Here is a 17,307-nt window from a genome sequence, read left to right on the forward strand (position 1 = left end):
ATCCACCCAAGTGAGAGTTAATATGATGTGACCAACTTCACCAGTGACCCCAGCTAAACTTCTGTCACTTCCCCAAACACAATCCCACACGAGCAAAGAAAACAGCTCATTGTAGTAGCACAATATTAACAAACCAGTCACACACAGGGCTGCCTCCTCATCAGCAACAGCTATGGCTTAACTGGAAGAGAAATCCAAAGTTCTTCATACGCTACAAAGATGTTTATTTGTTTCAGAGAATTTAAGCGGCTCGTTTTGTTAGATACAAAATTAGGGGTGAACAATGGCTTACATTTTTTAAAATAGATCATGTTTTTTCCCCTAGATCCATAAAAACAATGTAAATACAAGCAATCTGTACATCTTGCTGGTGACATCATATATTCCCTGATCCTTTGATCTCGTCTTCTCCAGGTTCTTGGTTCTGTTGGGGCCACTGGCCGCAGGAGTGGAGTGGAGGTGGGGCTTAGAAGAGAAGGCCATGGCTATTTGGTTTGGTGATTGGTTTTATTGCTTGCCCTGTCCACTTCCATTCCTCCAAACGTGGAATCAAAGTTTTAAGATTTCAGCCCTTAAACCTGTAGGACTCACTGTCAGTTTTGTTTGTTTTTTGTTTTGCATAGGCATTACTAGGGATCTGAGTGGTAGGGAGACTGGTCGAGAAGGTGGTTAGAGTGTGAAGCCAGCTGTGTGAACAGAGACCAGACCACAGGGAGGGACTGCCTAGCACTCTTAGCAGGCATCTTGCTCAGCTGTGTCGATGTCCTTGGAATTAGATCCCAGAAAGGCAGTTCCAACTTGAAATCGGTAAAGCCTTTTGGCAATTGGCTAATTGCTTTAAAAGGGGGGGGGGGGAGAATCCACTTTAATGATCTTACAAGTGGAGAATTTGTCCCACAAAGCTTCTTGTAAATTAACTGAAATAACGGACATAGGTTACTAAGGCTTAACCAGGGAACGGTCAGCAGCCAGCTGGTAAAACCAGGAGGGTCAATTTATAGTTCCTTTAGTTTTCTGATTGTCACATCTGTAATTAACTCCCCCCACCAAAATTGTATCTCCCTCGATCAAGGTGGCAGGGCAGAACGGATTGAATCCAGGTTCCAGTGTGGACCATGCTGTGTGAATATGGCCCGGAGGGTAGCATTACGTGAATCCCACAGAAAGGAATTCCCTCCAGTCTGTCTGCTCCTAAGTGTTCCAGGGACAAAAGTCTCAATTTGAATCTGTGTGCTTGAGTTTCTGTTCTTAACTAATAACGTCCCTCACAGCAATGGGGGGGGGCTCACATCAAACATGCTTTATCAGGTAAAACTGGCTCAACAGAAAGTAATTACACCTGCCCGCCCCTCTCCCTCGGCTTGTATTATTTTGTATTAGTTCACAGTATTTCACAGTTGCCTCCCATTTACAGCAAGCACACTAATTTTCCTTCTTAGAGATTGTTACAAAATCTTTTTCTACATAACAATTTTAACTCAGTTAAAAAATATAAGTAGCAACACAACGTAAACATTGTGACAGTAGTTCTGGAATGCCTGAAGTTTGACAGAGGGTTAAGCGAAGATTGTCTTAGCTTTCCATGTGTACAGTATCCAAATTCACCTGTGGATAAGGCCGTCAGGAGCCACGTGATGCTACTACTACTGGATAAAATTTCCATTTTGCCTAAACAGAGATAAATGACCCTGACCTACTTCCATGAAATTTGAGAAAAGCCACCTGAGGTAGGGACCATCATGTCCAGATTTGAAGGTGTTTTAGGGTCAATGAAACACACTAGAAATACTTGGTTATTTTTCCTTCCTAAAACAAGTGTAATGAACATCAAAGCGTTGCTGCTAATTTAGATCCTGATTACATATTGTTGAGTCTTAAATTCTGCTTCATTAATTGTAACACTGGCAGCTGTTTTGCAGAATATTGCATATTAAACCGCAGGCAGCCTGACAACAGATATTGGAGGAAGGGGAATTTTAAAAACCAGCTTAATGAATCGTTGCCCTTTAAGAATTTGAGTGAAGAGTAACCCCTGGGGCTTCTGCAGACTAGAACCTCACCAATGATCTTCCAGAAGGAACATTTTGTAGGCTAACAGTTTTGTTCGAGGTGACAACTCAATTTGTGATGTTTTGCTGACATTTAAGATTATGTATACAAGCCCTACCATCAATAGCATTTGTAATATTTGTAAAGCAAATTAATTACAATCATTAAAAAACCTGAATTTTGCTGCCAAAGGTAAAACTTATTCATGAGAACATAGCAATTAGCTTTCTGTTCCCACCCTACCCACCCCTCACGGAAAAGCTCTATCCTAAAACTAACCTAAAATTTCTATTTAAAAGAAATAGGTTTGAAGAGTTCATCAAGGCTTTGCAGCTGGAGGTTTAAAAAATCCCACTTTGCGAAAATATCTGACAATGAAGGGCACAGAAACTAAGGTGATGCTGATTCGCACGGGGGCAAAGAGCTTGTGGATGGCGTAGGCCACCACAAAGGTGCTTGTGCCCGCTGCCATTTTGGACTGCACCAGCGACTCTTTAAATCCGAGTTTAAGCAGGATTGCAGACATGTCCACACCACTGCAGAAAGAGACCAAAAAAAAAAAAAAAAAAAAATTATTTCAAGGGGTTAAATTAGGCAATCGATTTGGCTTTTTTTTTTTTTTTAAGATGTTATTTATTTATTTGACAGAGAGAGAGACAGCCAGCGAGAGAGGGAACACAAGCAGGGGGAGTGGGAGAGGAAGAAGCAGGCTCCCAGCAGAGCAGGGAGAGCCCGATGTGGGGCTCGATCCCAGGACCCTGAGGTCATGCCCTGAGCGAAAGGCAGACGCTTAACGACTGAGCCACCCAGGCGCCCCAATCAATTTGACTCTTCGGATTTAAAGTATTTAAAAAACGTGAGGAAAGCGGCTAGATGAACACAGCTTCATAGGAAAAATAAATGACAGTAAAAAACAAAGATTTGTTCCTGCCAGAGGTCTTACCTTGAAACCACCACGTAAAATATGCCCAAGGAGATGAGTGAGATTCCGATGTGCAGCGACACGCCAACGGCACCATACTCTTGAAAAATCTTTCTCAGCTGCTGTGACTTGCTTTGCTTTTTCTCCTCTGTGCTGCTGACAGGCGGGGCTGGTGTCGCAGTGATTTTGCTGGGGTCCTGTGCACAAACAAGAAGGGGAGACGTTCTGGGGCAGCAGCCAGGGTGTTAGTGGCCATCGGCAGCGTTCATATCGCGCCATGTTCTACTCTCCTTCCTGCCCAGTGACGGACCAGTTACTCTCTTCCTCCTCAGTCAGCTGAGGCTAATGCCCACTTCAACACTGAGCGCACTGAAAGGCTGGGTATCGGGACGATCAGCAGAATGATGGCGCCCAAGATATCCAGGTCCTAATCCCCAGTGCCGGTGACTATGTTACCTTATGTGGCAAAAGGATTTTGCAAATGTGATTAAGGATCTTGAGATGGGCCAGAGCATCATGGATTTTCCGAGTGGGACCAATGTAATCAAAAGGGTCCTTATAAGTGAAGAGGGGGAGGCAGGGGGGTCAGGGACGACGTGTGCACAGAAGCAGAATCAGAGAGCTGAGGAAGGGGCCACGGGCCAATGAGTGCAAGTGGCCTCTAGATGCTGGAAAAGTCGGGAAATGGATTCTTTCTCAGAACTTCCAGAAGGAACCAGCCCTGCCCATGTCTTGACTTTAGCCCCATGAGACGAGTTTTGGACTTCAGGCCTCCAGACCTGTAAGGTAATAAATGTGTGTTGTTTTAAGCCACTGGGTTTCTGGTAAGCTGTTAGAGCATCAACAGTAACCTTGGGGCTCACACACTGGGGGACACTGATGGGGCTTCATTGAGCACTGTCTCCCAGCCAGGCAGCGCTCAGATGTTTCTCTCCACCTGCTGTCAGCTTTCATCCTCACGACCACCTTCTAGGTACATACCGTTTTATTCCCACTTTCCAGAGGAGCAACACAGGCCTCAAGGGGCCAAAGAATTGGCCCAAAGTCACCAAAACTAGAACCCAGGTCACCTGGGTCCACAGCCTGAGCACATGACAACCATCCTAGACTCTACTAAACAAGGATGGTAGGTGCAAAATAAAATGGAGTAGAAGCTATGGTGTATTTACTACCAGAATCAAGGTTTACCCTGGAGATCTGAGCAGACACAGGGAGAGCCGATTCCTGGGCCATCGATGCACCAGCTGGGATTTGCACAGAAGCAAACCACACTTTGGCATCTCTTAACATGTACTGAGCACCTACAAGGCCTGGAGTGTTTGGGAGAGAAAAAACAAAAAAACCCAAAAAAACCCAACAATGCTTGATATCTTAAAAAAAAAAAAAGCTCCTTGTCAATATGGAAAGTGCCTTTTTTATGAAAAGATTTCTTGAATCCTAATGCCCTGTCTCACAGCTGCTCCTGGGAGGCAGTATCTGGGTCAGCTAGCTCCTGTTTCTGCCTTGCAGCATGATGACTTTTTCTTCGTATTTTTAGAGCGAGCTGCACCCGAGCCACACTTCAAAGGCAAGAGGGAGGAGTATGACAGCTCAGAGTCCCCAGGAGGTAGGCGCAGGACTCCCCGAATGAAAATGAAACAACACAGGGGCCCAGAGCAGCACCTCCAAACCTAGCAAGGCTCCCCGGGGCTGCAGGGGACCTCCCAGCCATGCCCGGTTTCAGGAGCCCCTGCCCTGCGGGCTTGAGCTCTGACCGAGCCTGTGGGGTGGGGTGGGTGGGGGAGCTTTTTTCATGAGCTCCCAGGTGGCTCAGGGCTGCCGGTCCATTTGTACCTATGTCCAGCGTCTGATTTTGTGTTCTGGGCTGAGGCCTGGGCACTGGGATTAGTTATCAGTTGCCCAGGGTTGCCGGGTAAGCCCCTGCTTACCAATCCTGCCTCACCTTGCCAGGCTCTTTCCCATCCTCAGCATGTTCTCCAGGGGGGCCTCCCTCGCCCTCAGATGCACTTGCTGGGCAGCCGACTGGGGACTCCTACCCATGAGCTTTGCTCTTGGAATTCATCTCATTTCATTAGACGCTGCTTACGTTCCCGGGAATCAAATGTTAAGGCCACTTTCGGAGTTACGAAAACAGACTTAACGGAAGGGGAGGGGCTGCTGAGATCCACTACTGGGTCATGGGTCTCAGAGAGTGCATTATTTTTTAGAGCAAGTGTGCACACATGGAAGGGGAGGGGCAGAGGAAGAGACAGAGAGAATCTCAGACTCCCCACGGAGTGTGGATCGACCCTGAGATCATGACCTGAGCCAAAGCCAAGAGTCAGACGCTTGACCAACTGCGCCACCCAGGTACAGCCCCCTCCTTTTTTTTTTTTTTTTTTTTTGATTCAGGATTTTTTATCTTTAATCCCTTCACCCGACGTGGGACTTGAATTCACAACCTCGGGATCAAGTGTCTTGCTCCACCGACCGAGCCCGCCAGGAGCCCCTCAGAGGACGCATTCTGATAGGCAGTATCCCATAACTACTTTTGAAAGGCTTTAGGGAAACCACCCATGACCTCAGGCTAGGTCCCCCTCTACTGAGCCAGGTGCTGGGCTTAGCGCTTTAAAGGTGTCATTTCATAAAAACCCTCATGCTAACCCATGCATTGTGGCTCCCACTTTGACAGGCGGGAGACTGAGGTTCAGGGGGAGTGATGAGCTGGCTGGCCTGGACGGGTCACTGCACTGGCCACTGGGAGGCCATACGGCTTCTGCAGTGAACCCTCCTAAAGTTCTAGAATGCTTTTCCTGGACTTCAAGGCTTTGGTGGGGAGAAGGAAAACCAGTGAGTCTCCTTTGGGTTGGCCAGCACGTGTGACTTCCCCTTTTCCTCCAAGCTTGCCTGGCTCAGCCTCCCACCGCCCAGAATGGCGGCTCAGGGCTCAGGTTCTTTCTGATAAACAAGGCCCCACCCGCCTTTTGGCTGCCGAAGAAGCACTGCAGATGGGAGAGCTGCCAGATGTCAGGCACTGATAGGACAGGAATCTACAATCTACAGTCCAAGTGCCAAACAACGTTCTGAGGCTGGGGAGGGAGAAAGCCCCTTTCATTCCCCACCCTTGACACTTGGCCCGACCGAACTTAATTATGCCCCATCTGTCCATTCACCAGAGCCCAGTGGAGCTGTCTCTGTTGAGGGCTCTTTTCTTTACAACCTCTATTTTGGCAAAAGGCCTTTTGGCCAAAAAAGAAAAATAAAGAGGCAGCCAGACTTCCAGCTACAGAATAACCCACATCTACTGCAAAACAACGGGAGGGATAAAATATTCAGACACAATGGACAATTTCCTGTTAGCCAGCAGCAGGGTTCGTTGTTAACTTTCTAGAGTTAGAATCTTGGGACAATTTTCTTCCTTTTATTGTGGTAAAAGGAGGTATCTTTAAGCACTGTGAACCATTCGGTTTTCTTCCTAACCCTGGAGGAGACTGAAGAAGCTAAAATAAAGAAATTTTGGAGGGGGTGGCTTGCAAGGAATGGAAACTTTTCAGACATTCATCTCTTTGTGAAATATCACCCTAAGTACCTGTGATATGTTATGTTAGGCATTGCCCTGGGTGCATGTAACATGGTATATCCCCTAGTGTCTGTACTTCGCCAAAGTGCTTTTGTGTGTGTGTGTGATTGCCTCTCCCCACCCCCAAGCTAAACAGTTATTAAAGTATAAAAGGTGCAGGAAGGTTTGAAGAATAAGGCAAAGATGTTGCTCACGAGTTGCTCACATTATTTGGAGTGACACCTGTTTTCATTCATCGATAAGTAATAATACTAAACACAACACTACATTGTGTTTTTGGTTTTTTTTTGTACCAGGCACTGTTCTGAGTACTTTGAAAATATTAATTCAGATCATCCTCACAACAGCCTTGTGAGATAGGCACTACTGTCATCCTCACTGAACAGAAGAGGATCCTGGAAGCCCAGAGGGGTTTAGTAATTTTCAGAGGGTCACACAGAGCTGGGATCTAAACCTTCTGGTTCCAAGGCTTTTGCTCTTCACAACTATGCTGTGCTCCTCACTTATTCACGGATAACTGCTCTATGCAGGCACTGCTCTAAGTATGGAGGTGGGGGTAGAGCCATGAATGAAAAAGACAAAACTCTACCCTCAGGGAGCCTATTGTCTAATAGGGAGCGTAGGGACAATAAACAGAAAAGGAAAGTATCAGGGCTGCTAGATAGGACAAGTGCTATGGAGAAACACCAAGGAGGGGAGGACTGTGGGGAGGCAGGCTGCCAGTTTAAACAAGGTCATCAAGGAGGGGCTCCCTGAAGAGGCAGCAGGGGAGCAAGAACTGACAAAAGACACTGGGGCTCAAAGAGAGCAAATCATTTGCCTAAGATTTCCCTGCCATAGCGTAAGTGTAGGCAGGCTGGGCTGCTCTGCCAGGTGACATGACATGAATCAGGTTAAGTGAAAAAGGCAGGATTCTCTGTGGCTTTAGCTCCTTCCTCCCAGTTTGAGTGGAGGCCCCACTAAAGGCAGACATGGGTAGGTCACTCACATACTGGATTAAAATCCTGGCATGTTTGGAGACCCTAGCTGCACTCCCTCCTCCCAATGGCCCAAAACAAGGTGCCTGTGGGTAGCCAGGAACAGCTGATAGGGGAAACCCCTGCACCGGCTCCCAGGCCCCACCAGCGATGTATTTTCTCAGGGAGATGATACTTTGAGTGATGAGTACCTTTTGTCCTAACATCCTGTTAGGTTCTAATCCCACCTGGATCCTTCCCATCTACCAGGTAGCAGGAGAAACAAGCACAGCTCATGGGGCCTTGTGATTTATACATTTACTGTGATAGTAACACCAATAGCTAACATTAATTTAGAATGTACCCGATGCCCGGTTTCACACTCATGCTCCAAGAAATGTGAATTAGTAACATCCCATTTTACAGACGAGGAAACTGAGAAAGAGAGAAGTGGGGGAATTTGATCAAGGCCATAGAACTACTGAATAGAGACAGGAATATGGCGAGTCTGAGACTGCACTCGTTACTACTGTATACCCATATCATGCACAAACATACACATATTTGAGCATGCTTTCTCTCTCTCTCTCTCTTTCACACACACACACACACACCTGCCAGGGCTGGGGACAAAACTGATGTGGCTGATGGGACAGACAAACAAGGCAGGAGACCATTCCACATAATGAGTGCAGAGAGGGTCCATATCCACAGGACTGAGGGGGGCCAGTGGAGGTACCCAAGGCATCACTAGTGGTCAGAGAAGGCTTCCTGGAGGAAGGGACAAGTGGGCTGATTCATGAAGAATCAGTAGGAGGCAGCCAGATGTGTGTAGAGGGCTCAGGATTTAGAGACAAGATCTGCTGCCTGTTGCATGGGGGAGCAGCAGGCAGGAGGCATGGTAAAGGTGTGAGTCAAATCCCTATGGAATATTCATTCAGGAAGCTCCACTGGCACTGCGCTCAGGCCTGCTTCAGCTCATGGAATTGTCCCCCAAACTCTTGTTGGGAAGCTGCTATCTTTAGCTCTTTGAAAGGTCAGCAAACAGGCTCAGAGCCTTCAGGGTACGTGGGATGAGGTCACAGGGCTGGTGAGTGGAGGGGCAGGGATCCCATACTTAGGCAAAGGGACTGCAGGAGGCCAGGTTCTGCGTGTCCCAACTCGTCAGCCCTGTGTCTCCAGACTGCACTACTTACTGTTTTTAAGGAAATGAACTTAAAAAGAAATAAAAAAACTAAAAAAAAAAATTATCTTTTTTTAAAAAAGAAAGTCCGTATTACCTTTCTGATGGGAAATCAGTTTCACTTACCATAGGTAGAAGGCAACTGAAATGAAAACAGGACAGAACAACACTATTTCTTGCGCGTCTCGCCTGAAGCCTGGCAGGGAGGCCTGCTCTTTTGGTTAGATAAAAAGGGAGTAGCAGCAAGTGATGGGAGGTGTTTGAGACAGCAGCACCCCCGGGGCCGTCCTCCTCGGCCCAGGCCCAGTGCGGAGGAAGCTCCAGCGCCACTTGAAGGGGAAACAACTCTGACAGCCATGTGAGGACGCTGATATCAAGTCCAGGCCCCAGCTACATAGAATTTTCTCGGCTACCGCCACTGTGCCGGGCGACGCTTTGGGAACCTGGGGCTCTGCCGGAGATCGTGTGACCTTGGGCAGATCACCGGACCTCCTTGAGCCTCAGTTTCTCCGGCTGTCAACTGGGAGGATCGCTTCCTTGGCTTGTAGGGATTGGGGCCTTGGGGACGCTGGGCGGGGTGGGGGGGGCTCGGTCTCGGACAGCTGGGCGAGTAAAGCTTTCCTTCGGCGGAGGTGCACCGGGATCCAGGCACCCGGGGGCCGGGGGGGGGGAGGGGAGGCTTACCTGGTGGCCGCGGCTGTCCCCACGGACCGCACGCAGCAGCGGGGCGTCGGGTCCGGGCCGGAGCGGCGGCAGCAACAGGGGGCGCGGCGCGCAGGAGGCGGCGGCGCCTAGGAGCCAGGAGGCGCGAGGCCGGACCCGGGCGCCCACCCTGCCCGCCGGGCCCAGCAGCGCCAGCAGTCCGGCCATGGCGCGCGGGGAAGCGCTGCCGCGGGCGCAGCAGACCAGAGGGGGAGCGAGCGCCGGTGGGCGGGGCCCGCCGGAGCCCGAGCCCGGAGCTGCGTGGGCGGGGCCGGAGCCGCAAGTTCCCCACCCCTCCCGGCCCTGCCCACCTGCCCCGCCCCTTTGGAACGGCACGCGGAGTGGGCGGGGCCGGAGCCGCGCGATCCCTCCAGGCCCCGCCCCGTCCCCCGCTAGTTCGGAGCTCGAGCCTCCCGCAGAATGGGCGGAGCCGAACCCCGATCGCTCCGCGGAGTTCGCGGGGCTGGAGATTTTGTGCCTTTTTCCTATCCTTGGAATTTAGGCGGTGTCAGTTCTGTTGTATTCTGTCAGAGGGCAGCCCAGATTCGAGAGTGAGGGGGTGAGACTCCTCCGACGTGATGGAAAGTGGCGAGGTCACCTGTGGAAGGTTTATGGGATGGGAAATACTGTTGGGACCGTCTTTGAGAGATACAATCTGCCACAGTACTCAGTAACTATTAACTGATGATAATAATCATCTCTGGTCTCCATTCTACAGAAGACATTGAGGTTCAAAGAAACTGTGCCTTTCCTGAGGCCTCTTCATACACTTTTCATGCCCGACATCTTCAGCATTTTTTGGTTGAAACTAGAGGATTCTAAATGTTTCCAGATCTTTGCTATTTTAGGCAGAAAATAATTTAGCACAGGGAATTAGTGCTTGGAAAATCACTGGAAAAGCTAGAGGAGCGGGCACTAGGCTCGGCCCCCAGGAAAGACTGCCTGGACACAGCAACACTGGCCAGCCACAACTGGGAAGGCAGGCATCAGGAGCTGGCCAGTGGAATGAATGAGCTCTAGAATGCACTGCCACAGCTGTGATCCAGGGTTCAGGAAAAGCTGCCACTGCCTTGGAAAGGCAGTCAGGCTGCTGTCTCTGCCACACCTGCCTGTCCACACCCATGGCCTGGCGACTGAATGCCTGAATTCTGCTGCAGAAAACCCCCAATCTCTGCAAACTTGCTTACCAGCAGCAAAAAGCCCAAACCGCAGGAAGATGCTTCTGCCCTGTTTGTGCCTTCAAAATATTGTGCAAGTGCATCCAATTGGCAGAAACAAATTCATATTCAGAAGCCCAGCTGCAGAGGAATCTGGGAAACTTTAGCCTTTCTGCCAGGAAGGTTCTGGAAAGAGATGGGATCAATGTGCCCAAATTCAGTAGGGCAGCAAATAAAAACCCTTTCTGGACCCCCCCCCCCCCCGCCGCCCACCAGGAGAAGCCCTTTCTAGTCTCATTGGCTAGAAATGTGTCACATGATCACTCTTAGCTGCAAGGGAGTCTGGAATTTGAGGCTCTGGCAAAGGGGAGTAGAGTTGGTTTAGGAGCAGCACATTGTCTTCCTAATGCAGTTGAGGTTCTGATGGCAGAGAGCTAGAGTAGGTGGCTGCTGGGAGGTGGGGTGATAGCTCACAGATGGTGCCACAGGGCTGTGTGTGTGGGGGGGCAGAGAGTGTATAACACAGGAATGCTTGTGTGCAAGTGGGAAGCGGCACACTCGAGTGTGTGTGTGTGTGTGCGCGCGCGTGAAGTGTTGAGGAGGAAGAGGGTGAGGTGCTGAAGGAAGACATTTCCTCCCTTCCATCAGAGGAACCCTTTTTCCCAGTTTTCAAGGGAACACATTATTAATCTGCTCTGGGGTCAGGGGGCCTGCGATTACTCACATGGCTTGTTTTTATAGGAATATGGGGGCTAGATTCCTGAGCCCAGGCAGGACGACTGTGTTAAAATGGACAGTGGGCAGTGTTTGGGAGTGATTGTTGTGTTTTCTCCCAAGGCATATTCTCTGACCATACCTAAGTCTTCCTGTGGACAAGAGCACTTTTATTCCCATTCTCTTTCTTTGTTAGATGATGCAGTGACTGTTCCATATGTTTTTGGCCTGTTTGGAGTCCTCCCTTCTGTCTCTGTCCCTTCTCCCCAGGCAAACCCAACCACTCCCGCCCATCCATCACTTCTTGCATCCTCTCTTTTCATTTCCAATCAGCATTTATTATTCTGACAACTCTATGTGCCAGCTGCTATGCTGGCGGTGAGTGATACAGTGAAAGGAAGACTTTGCTGTTTTAGGATTTGGTGGTTAGCCTCATGGCTTTGGTGAGTCCAGGCCTGGCTTAGAATCTGGCTTTCCCTGAACCTTTGCTAAGTGACTCCAACAAAGTCTCTGCTTCTTCCCTTGGAGGAAGTGGGAGTAACAGCACCCATCTCAAAGGGCACTGGGAAGGTTAAATGTGATAACACATTTCAGGGCTTAAAGAGCTGGCCCTGGCATGGAATAACGACTCAAGAAATGAAAACGTGGCTGATAGTTCTTCCTTTTTTTGTCTACTCAGCTCCCTCTTTGCACTGAAGAGTGCCCCTCTCTTCCTGTCGTAGTTTGGGTGAGGCTGTTAAATCTCAGTGCTCCACCTGGACTCTGGTCAGGGGTTGGCCCCAGGATCCAGGTCTTGCCAAAGTACCGATTGTCCCTGGTATTGAGAAGAATGGGGTCATGCTGTATAATTGTATTATAATGTGACTTTTCCACTTCATATGTCACTGATGTCTTTCCTGTTGAAATCACAATAGTGGAATATTATTTAAAGGCCACAGAGCATTCTATAGTGTTGATGCACCATGATTTATGTAATCCAGTCTCCTAGTAATGGATGTTATGGCCTGAATATTTGTGCCCCCCTCCAGACCACACCCCCAAATTCCTGTGTTGAAGTGCTAACCTTTACTATGATAGTATTTGGAGATGAGGACTTTGGGAGGTAAATAGAGTTAGGTTAGGTTATAGCATGGGCTTTCATGATGGGATTAGTGCCCCTATAAGAAGTGAAAGAGACCCCGAACTCACTCTCTGCCTGCTACGTGAGGCCACAGAGAGAAGTGGGTCAGCAAGCCGGGAAGGGGGCTTTCACCAGACCCCATCCCTGCCAGCACCCTGATCTGGGACTTCCAGCCTCCAGAACTGTGAGACATAAACTTCTGGGGTTTAAGTCCCCAGTCCCCCAGTCTGTAGTATTTTGTCATGGGAGCCTAAGCCGACTAATATAGATTATAGTGGATACACATAGGTGAATTCCTTTTTTGTTTTTGTTTTTTTTTTTTTAATAACGTGGACTTAATGGCCAAGTCTCCCAGCCCTTTTTCCAATACTCAATTATTTGTAATGTCTTGTAGCAATAGATCCTGTTAGTTACCCTCTCCTTGAAACAATTTCATTCATTTATTTACTGGCTTAGTCAACATGTACTTACTGGTGCCGACGACATGTGTGGGATTTGCTGCCATCACGCAGTGCCTACTGATTCCTCTCCCTCTGTGAGGCAGGGTCTTCAGAGGCAAACAGGTCAGAGGTGAGTTCTGGAATTCATGACCGTTAGCCATGTGGCCCAGAGGAAGGTATACAACCTTCTTGAACCTCAGGTTTCTTCTTCTGTAATGTGGGAATAACAACGTGGGCCTCCATGGCTTCCTGAAAAGATAAAAATTAACGCTATGTGAGCACAACAGATGTGGTATTAGTGCCCCAGCGGCTTCACTCCCCAGCCCCCTTCCCTCCTTCTCGACACAAGTGGCCTTGCTTGGTATAATGAAAGAAGGAGGAGGGCAGAGGGGAAAATATGACTCTGCAGACCACTTTTTTTTTTTTAAGTAGGCTCCATGCCCGGTGTGGGCTTGAACTCATGACCCTGAGATCAAAACCCAGCTGAGATCAAGAGTCAGATGCTTAACTGACTGAGCCACCCAGATACCCCTTGTAGACCACTTTTGAGTTGAAAACCACGAAAACTTGAGCTATATAGTCTCTTGTAAAGGGAGGTGGACATTCACTCATTTGTTCAGCAACTGGGCAGTCAGGGCCCACATGGTGTTTGGTGCTGTGCTAGGCACAAAGGGGACTAGAGAAGAAGTACAGGTCAGGGCTCTAGTCATTAAGAATGACTAACACAGAAAAAGCCCTCAAGCTCTTCCATTTCTAGGACATGGGTCCCCCGCCCTTACGCAGGTGTGGAGAAATGTCACCAGTCGTAGCTATGGCCTCTCACTTTCTCCTTCTGGCTCACCCCGTGGGAACTCCCTCCCTGTTTGCACTTGGACTGACTTTGGGTCACCTTCTCTGCTTTTCTCCATCTCTTTGAAGAAGAATCATGGCTAAGAACATGGGCTGTGGGGGCAGACAGACCTGGATTTGATTCTGAGTCAGCCACTTAGTAACTGTGGCACCTTGGCAAGTCACTTCACATCTCAATGCCTTGCAGTCCTTATCTCTGAAACGTGGACAGTAATAGTAAGCACCTTGGTGCTGGTGTGAAGATTGAATGGGATCCCATCATTCAAGTGCTTACCCTAAGGCCTGGCCTGTGGCAGGAGCTCAGATAATGCGAGTTGTTAAGGGGATTCTGATCCTCCTGCCCCAGGTTCCTGTCTGGTTGGGTTTTCTCTTCCTTTTTCCACAAATAAGGTAGAAGATTGATCCAGTGCTTTGGAACTAATGACATTTTGTGGTTTGGAGCCAAGGGCAGGGTCTTTGGGGTCAGATGACCTGGGGTGTCCCCCCGCTTTACTGTGTATTAACTGTGAGACTAAGCAAGTCACTCAGCATCTGTGAACCTCAGTTCTTCATCTGTGAAATGGGAACAATAATACAGGTGGGGCCCTGTACCCATCTCACAGGGTTGCTGTGAAGATTAAGGGAAATCATGCACATAGGGTACTTGGCACAGGGCCTGGAGCATACAGTTAGTTATAGTACAGAAAGTTAGTCACAGTACACATGGGGACCGTTATTGTTTCTATTCATTCATTCATTCATTCACTCATTTGGAGAAGAGGGCGAATGGTGTGAGCTAGATGTAAATAAAGGCCTTGGGGTGGAGGGCACAAGGCATGGGACTTGAATGTCCAGTTCAGTGGAGCTGCTCAGGAAGAGACGCTGCTTATAAATCGCCCCCTTGAGAAAAGTGGTAGCTTTCGGAGTTGGAGGATGGAGTTGTTGAGATGCACTGAAGACTCTCCTCTCGACTGTCTTGGAGATAAAAACAGATCATTCTCAGTGCATAGGAAGGATCTGGATTAACTGGGACTATGATGTGTGAGGTTTTCTGTTTTTTTTTTTTTTTTTTTTTTTTGTATGATGTCTGAAATGGTTGCTAATGAGCATGTCTGAAGTAGTTCCTAGTCACAATTTAAAGACTACAACTCACATCTGTGAAGCGTGAGGACTCACAGGACATAAAATCAATATGTATAAAGCAAACCAGCACCTACCTGTTCTATTGGCAATTGTGGTGATTTTAAAAGCTCAGTTGATTTTTTTTATTATAACAAATAATACTTGCTCATTGCAAGAAATAAAACTCAAACAAGATGGCAGGTTAATTTGTTTGTTCATTCAATAAACACGTTTCGAACACCTACTCAGTGCTGAGGACCATTCCAGGTGCTGTGGAAGACAAAAAAACCCCACAGAGCTTATGCTCTACTAGGGAAGAGACGTTGGGGAAATAGAATTCAAAACAAAATCGCCTGCCAATCCAGAAAACCTTTCCACAAAAGTAAAAGAGAAAGAAAGCAGTTTTGTTGTTGAATAAACATTAAGCCAGAATTTGATGCATATCACAGGTGATTCACCAAACAGATTTCAAAGACAGAAAGATATCTCGCCCTTTTTTGCAGCTGACAGATGCAGTGCATTACATCCATGTCCTCAAGATAAACGATAACTAGTTCTCAAGTAAGGGAACTTGACAGCACCATTTGTCACACGTATTTCATCTTAAATCCACTGGTAATTGGGACGGCCATTTGTGATTGCTAATTGTCTTTATCTGAAGGAATGATAAACTTCTCATGTGTCTAGGACAAGCATGTAATTATAACAGGGAGCTAGCCACTTAAGTGAGACACTCACCTAGACTGGGAGTTCAGTTCTTTCTTCATGTTTACATTTCAAAGATATGGCTCTCAGACGCTTAAGAAACCCATTTCTGGGTTGTAAAACTAGCAAGAGCTTATTTCACCTTTAAAAAGGTCTGCATGCATCTCACAGGGGCAGAAAAGATTTTCAAGTTTTCTAAAGGAAATACTCTAAGAAGAGGGGGGTGTCTCTTCTCTTTTTGCCCCATGGAAAATGAATTTTTTTCAATTTGTTTTTACCCTTATATTGACAGACATTAAACAAGTAAGTATACTCTATGAGGTCTGGCAGCAGTAAATGCCATGTGGAAATGAGGTAAGGGATTGGGGAGTGATGGGGGGGTGGCTTCAGATAGGCTGGTTGGGTAGATGTCACAGAAGGGTTCCTTGTGCCCTGAGCTGGCAGCAAGAGAATCAGGGAAGGCCCTCCTTGCCTCAGCCAGTGTTAGCGCTTTTAAGTCCTTCCAGGTGGGTTCCTACATGTGAATAATAGTATCTAGTTGTTCTTTTATTTGACTTCTTCTTCTTCTTCTTCTTTTTTTCCAAAAATGGGATTATAATGTGTCCTTCTTTTACTTTTTCAGCCACTGTCCTATCAAGGACATCTGTCCGTGTGGGTAAATAGAAGCCTCATCTTTCGTGAAATGGCTGCACTGTATTCCCTGTGGTGGCCCTGGCAGAGTGGTTTACCCCTTTCCCCATGTGATGGACATTTAGGGTCTTCCTAGTGGAGGCTGAGAGTAAGAAGTCTGGTGTGACAAATAACGAGGCCGAAGAAAGAGAAATTAGGGAATCCATCCCATTTACAATAGCACCAAAAACCATACGTTACCTTGGAATTAACTTAACCAGAGACGTAAAGGACCTATATTCTAGAAACTATAAATCACTCTTAAAAGACATTGAGGAAGACATAAAAAGATGGAAAGATATTCCATGCTCATGGATCGGAAGAATGAACATAGTTAAAATGTCCATGCTACCCAGAGCAATCTACACTTTCAATGCTATCCCGATCAAAATACCGAGAACGTTTTTCAAAGAACTGGAACAAATAGTCCTTAAATTTGTATGGAACCAGAAAAGACCCCGAATCTCCAAGGAACTGCTGAAAAGGAAAAACAAAGCTGGGGGCATCACAATGCCGGATTTCGAGCTGTACTACAAAGCTGTGATCACAAAGACAGCATGGTACTGGCACAAAAACAGACACATAGACCAATGGAACAGAATAGAGAGCCCAGAAATGGACCCTCAGCTCTTTGGGCAACTAATATTTGATAAAGCAGGAAAAAACACCCGGTGGGAAAAAGACAGTCTCTTCAATAAATGGTGCTGGGAAAATTGGACAGCTACATGCAAAAGAATGAAACTTGACCACTATCTCACACCATACACAAAAATAAACTCCAAATGGATGAAAGACCTCGATGTGAGACAGGAATCCATCAAAATTCTAGAGGAGAACATAGGCAGCAACCTCTACGACATCGGCCAAAGCAACCTTTTTCATGATACATCCCCAAAGGCAAGAGAAACAAAAGATAAAATGAATTTATGGGACTTCATCAAGATTAAAAGTTTCTGCACAGCCAAGGAAACAGTCAGAAAAACTAAGAGGCAGCCCACGGAATGGGAGAATATATTTGCAAATGACACTACAGATCAAGGACTGGTATCCAAGATCTACAAAGAACTTCTCAAACTCAATACACGAGAAACAAATAAACAAATCAAAAAATGGGCAGAAGATATGAACAGACACTTTTCCAATGAAGACATACAAATGGCTAACAGACACATGAAAAAATG

General features: G+C 47.4%; 1 protein-coding gene and 1 long non-coding RNA gene across 2 annotated transcripts; one reads left to right on the plus strand and one right to left on the minus strand.

Moving 5' to 3' along the window:
* Nucleotides 1-200: 200 nt before the first annotated feature.
* MIMS2 (mitochondrial inner membrane scaffold 2) lies at nucleotides 201-9,600 on the minus strand. Its single transcript, XM_045808440.2, has 3 exons — nucleotides 9,354-9,600; nucleotides 2,993-3,168; nucleotides 201-2,585 (listed from the first exon to the last, which is right to left on the minus strand). Exons 1-3 carry the CDS (start codon nucleotides 9,537-9,539, stop codon nucleotides 2,369-2,371), a joined length of 579 nt encoding a protein of 192 aa, XP_045664396.2. The 5' UTR covers nucleotides 9,540-9,600; the 3' UTR covers nucleotides 201-2,368.
* Nucleotides 4,531-16,717, plus strand: LOC148108015 (uncharacterized). The gene is made up of 3 exons (XR_015720885.1): nucleotides 4,531-4,577; nucleotides 5,179-5,320; nucleotides 16,080-16,717. It is a non-coding gene; the product is annotated as an uncharacterized LOC148108015 (long non-coding RNA).
* The last annotated feature ends 590 nt before the right edge of the window (nucleotides 16,718-17,307 follow it).

Source organism: Ursus americanus, chromosome 22 (assembly GCF_024610735.1).
Source record: "Ursus americanus isolate L20-20 chromosome 22, mUrsAme1.1.p, whole genome shotgun sequence".
NCBI lineage: Eukaryota > Metazoa > Chordata > Mammalia > Carnivora > Ursidae > Ursus > Ursus americanus.